At 53.5% G+C, this 5,042-nt stretch overlaps 1 protein-coding gene across 1 annotated transcript in view; it reads right to left on the reverse strand.

Moving 5' to 3' along the window:
* Window positions 1-4,416: 4,416 nt before the first annotated feature.
* CLEC2L (C-type lectin domain family 2, member L) overlaps window positions 4,417-5,042 on the reverse strand; it is a 26,941-nt gene continuing 26,315 nt past the window's right edge. Inside the window, exon 7 of the mRNA XM_012649750.1 lies at window positions 4,417-4,528. Within this exon, the coding sequence (XP_012505204.1) occupies window positions 4,417-4,528 (112 nt within the window). The remainder of the gene's footprint in view (window positions 4,529-5,042) is intronic.

Genomic DNA, 5,042 nt, shown 5'->3' on the forward strand with positions numbered 1-5,042 from the left:
AGTTCCTGTGCAGCCTCTGGGCTCCCCACCGCCTCCTCTAAGCCATTCCAACCCCATCTGCTCCCAAACGCCATCCCTGAGGCCTAAGGCTTGGCTGTCACCTGCTCTCCTAGGAGCTTCCCGCCATTCCTCCTGGATCTGGGCATGGGGTGTGGCCTTCCTGTGCACCCAGGCCCTGCCCTCTCACCAGACACACTGGTGTCCGGCAGCCTCTTCACTCCTGGGTCCATCACCAGGGCCCTTGTTCTTCCCCACCTGAGCTGATGGCGCCACAGCCCCTTAGGGCCCTACCCTCGCAGCTGCTCCACCTCCGGAAGCCTAAGAAACTACACATCCCCCTGGACCCGGGCTTCCCAGCTTTCCGACACTTTTTTTTTCTTAAATTATGGTAAAATACATGTAACATAAAATTACCATTGTAACCATTTTTAAGTGTACAATCAGGGGCATTAATTGCATTCACGTTGCTGTACAACCATCACCACTATCCATTTCCAGAACTCTTTCATTATCCCAAACAGAAGTTCTGAACCCATTAAACAGCAGCTCCCCATTTCTTCCTCCCCCCATCCCCTGGCACCCGCCCTTCTGCGTTCTGTGTCTATGAATTTGCCTACTCTATGTATTTCATGTAAGTAGGATTATCTATTTGTCCTTTTGTGTCTGGCTCATTTCACTTAGCATAATGTTTTTAGGTTCATTCATGTTATATCAGAATTTCATCCCTTTTTACGGCTGAATAACATTTGGTGATGTATGTGCCACCTTTTGCTTGTCCACTCACCTGTTGGTGGACGTTTGGGTGGCTTCCACCCCTGAGCTATTGTGAACAATGTTGCCATGAGCATTGGTGTGCAAGTATGTGTTCAAATCCCTGCTTTCAGTTCTTTGGGGTATATACCCAGAGGGGGAATTGCTGGATCGTATGGCAATTCTATGGTTAACTTTTTTAAAAGTTATTTTAACATTTATTATCTGCTAAACACCGGGTCAGTCTGACGGCAAACCCAGCTCTGTCTTCTCCAAATCGCCGCTCGCCCACACAAAGCCCTGTTGAAAACACTGTGTCTTGAACTCCCAGGCCAATTTCTCTTTATCCTCTGGTTTTTTTGTATTGACATTTTCTTCATTATTTTCAACTATATTTTTACTGTATCCCGTAGATTTTGGTATGTTATGTTTCCATTTTCATTGGTTTCAAGAAATTTTTTCATTTCCTTCTTAATTTCATCATTGTGACTGACTCTCTGAAGACCCGAAATACTGTTCTCCGTGGCAGGTGCACCTTGTCACATTGCCACCAGCAACGCACAGGGGTCTGGTTTCCCTGCCTGGCAGCCCCCTCCTGCTTCCATTTCCAGCGTTCTCAGGCCTGGGTTCCTCCAGGCACTGAGTCCTCGATTTCCTGTGCCTCCAATTTGTACCCTCCCCGCTGGCCCAGATGCCCCGGCCTTCCTGTCACCCCTCTTCCCCACATCCTCAGCTCTCTGCGTCTTGCCCACTTGCTGTGGCTTGAGTTCCTCCACCTTCTCTGCTCCCAGGGCTAGGCAGCGACCACGAGCCCTGCGACCCGAAGACTCCAGCCTCAGCTAGGCCTCCCGTGGCTGCCGGGAGCCCCACTCCCCCCAGGCCCCGGCCCCACAGAGCAACCAGAGAGCCAGGCTGCAAGGCAGAGATGCCCCGGCCCCACCCACCCCAAACCCCGCAGTGGTCTGCCCCACACCTCTTTCCTCTCCCCCCAGAGCTCCCCTCCAGTGTCCCCTCCCTCTTTTGTTCCTTCACACTTGCCTCCTAAATGCCTTCAAGAACCAGCCGGAGTCATCTCTTCGGGAAGCTTGTCCCAACACCCCTGACTGAGGAGGTGGCTCTAGTCATTAGGTCATACTGTCAACATCTCTTTCCTTATTTTCCTTCTCCACAAAACCCTAAAATTCTTGCAGGTAAGGATTTATCTTTCATTTCTGTTTCCAGGGCATCTGTTACAATGCCAGGTACAGAATGGGTGGCCAGTAACTATTTGGACAAATGAACAAACGACTCAGCCCACCCTCATTCCCCACCAGCCCACCCTACTACTCTCCAAGTTCAGAGTCTGCCAGAAGTCCACACAGAATACCAGCAAAACCCTAAACGTAGCCAGGACTTGAACTTGGATTAAATTCAACCCAGCCAAAGTTCAAATTACATAAAAATCCATGCAGAAGATTTTGACAGAATTTCAGGACTCTTCCATCATCCATTTTATTTTACGTTTTTATTAGAAGTGCCCTGCCAGGGATCACACTGCGTGGAGCTGGGAAGGGAAGCAGACCCTACGTGCAGTGGGAAGCGAGCGTGACAAAGGGGACTGCGGTGCAGTTGTGCGCAAGGAGCCAGCATGCCCGGAAAGGTGCTCACGTCTAAAGCGAAAAGACAGACTCACTGCCGTCAGTGTTCCCCTCAAGCACAGTCAATCCTGGCTAGGAAAATGGCCAGTTGTCCCCTTGACTGTGATGAGTAGGACGCGAAATTCCAGACTCATATGCCTCCTTCCCAGCGGAGCCAAGGAAGGCCCGAGAGGAAGACCACGAAACGATTAAGTGGCACTCTCACTCAGCTCGTGGTGGTCACTGTCAGGCTTGCCTTTAGGGGGAGATGCTCCTGCATCACAAAGCTCCCCGGTCTTTAGTGCATGTTGCTGGGTGAGGAGGCCACGCCCCCGCCTGTTCCAAACAGTGCGAGGTTTTTTCCTGAGAGTCTGGCTTATGTGTGTTTTCTAACCCTTTGCTAGAATAGCTAAGTTTAAGCAAATACTGAATAAGCATAAAAACAGAGCATACGTGAAGGGCAGAGTGTAAATGTCACACCCATAGGCGTGGGCATCCTCACGATCTTTACCTTGCACATCCGGTCCCTCTCTTTTGCCAGCACTTGGCTTTAAAGGTGGGGCCTTGGGTGCTTTCCCCCACCCACCTCGCACATTTTACATCCAACTCGGACCACTCGGACTTCCTTTTGGGAACTGTATTTCCTCCATGGCTACCCACACGCTCTCTCACACTCCTTGAGGATGAAAACAATCCACTGTTCAGCAACAGCCCTAATCCTCACTCTGTGAGGAGAAAACAGAGCCGGGAGCTGGACATTCCTCCAGGACTGTGAGACTCTCCAGTTCCATTCTTCAAATGCTTGTCTTGCACGTAGTGATCTATAGAAGATACATAGTTTCTTCTACAAGGATACTTTGCATTTGATGCCCCTTCTAAAGCAATGCTAGATTGCAGGTACCCTGGTAAAGAAACACTTGACATCCACTTTTATGTCTTTTTGTGTTCTGTTTCAGCATCTTCCTAAGTTTTATTGCAGTGGTCCTCTCAGAATCTTTATCCGTGGCAGACCAGTCTCATGAACTGGGGCTGCCTTTAAAGTGTTGACAGATAAAACGCCAGACCGAAAGGAAAAAGTGGGTGCTTGGAGGAAGCCCCGCTGAGTGGGAAGAGACTGTCACAGGTTTCAAGTTATCTCAGGCCAGTGAGGCATGAAGAGAGGGGGCAATATAGATAGTATAGCTTGGGAGTCAGCCATATTTGGGTTCAAATCCAGGCTCTGTCATTTGTCACTGTAAAATCTGGGAAACCACTTCACTTCACAAGCCTCGTCTGATGGCAACATTAAAGAATGCCCTGAGGCCGTAAGGTGTGTTTTTTTTTTACTCTGTTCCTACACGCCAACATCTGCAGCACTGGAACAAGTCCGTCTCTGAGGCGGCCCCTCCCTGTCCCTCCTCCGAGCTGTGACCCTGGAACAAACGGCAGCAGACTTCTCTGGATGCCAGCCATCTCTTTATTCCATCAGTGACCAGTACAACAGCACCACGGACACAGCAGGCGCCCTGCCTGAGAACCCCGGGCAGGGCACAGAGGGTGGATGCAGGGGACCCGCGGGGCCCTGGACTGGCCCGGCCCAGGCGAGGGGGAAGCCGTCCCTGCCACCTGCCCCGGCAACCAGGAGAGCAACCTCTGGAAGGCGGGGCTGCTGTGCCAACAGGAATACCTCCTGTGGCAGTCCCCCAGTCCCCCAAAGCACCAGGGCTGCAGTGAGGAAGCACTTGTGAGTGGCTCAGGGTGGACTCTGAACTTGAGAGGGGACTGTGCGTGTGCGTACACGTGCGTGTGCATGAGCGTGTGATGTGCGTGTGTGTTTGGGGGGACAGATGCCTACACTACTTAGCATATGGGCCACAGGACCTGCCTGGGGACAGAGGAGACCAGGAGCCAAGGACTCAGTGCTCCAGGGCCTGGGGAAGGGGCCCAGGGTGGAGGCCACCCCACCACTGCGTCGCCTTGGAGAGGGCAGGCGACTCCCGCCGGAGGCAGGTCTCAGAGCAGACACCTCCCTCGGGCCTGGGAGGAGGTGCCGCCTGTGGCCCGACCCACCTCACGTGTAGGCCATCTTGCTGCACACCCAGGGCCGGGTCATGAGACACTCCGTCGACACCAGCCTGGTGGGCTCCACGAAGACACACTCCCCGAGGCCTGAGATGGTGAACCTGTGGCCAGAAGAGAAGAGGCCAGGCACTCAGGACGTGGGACACTGAGCCCTTCACTAGGTGGCGAGGCAGCTCTGTAGCCTGCCCCTCCCTTGCTTTGCCACTGGAGCTACCTTCCAGGACATTCCACCCCGACAGACCTTTCTAGCTGGGCATCCATTGTCTCTCTACTCTGTGCACCCTGGGGACACCCACAGACATTTCCTGCACATGCCCATCCTGCTTCCACATTCTTCCGGGGTCGGCTCCCACATCCCAGGCTCCGAGACACCCAGGTCAGGACCACCCTCTGCCCACCCTGCCTGCACTGCACGCACCGCTGCCACGGCCTCTCAGGGCCTGTGTCCGTGCCCCCACCATCCCCCAGGTGGCCAGCTCCTGAGCGCCCTGCATGCCGCAGTCTAGTGCACAGCAGGAGCTCGGGAGAGATGCTGAATCAAACCACCCTCACAGGTGGGGGCCGGGGGGACTGGATCACCCCAGCATCATATGACTACAGCTGTGCTGCCCAGGC

The sequence above is a fragment of the Propithecus coquereli genome, unplaced genomic scaffold (assembly GCF_000956105.1).
Source record: "Propithecus coquereli isolate 6110/MARCELLA unplaced genomic scaffold, Pcoq_1.0 Scaffold302, whole genome shotgun sequence".
Taxonomy (NCBI): domain Eukaryota; kingdom Metazoa; phylum Chordata; class Mammalia; order Primates; family Indriidae; genus Propithecus; species Propithecus coquereli.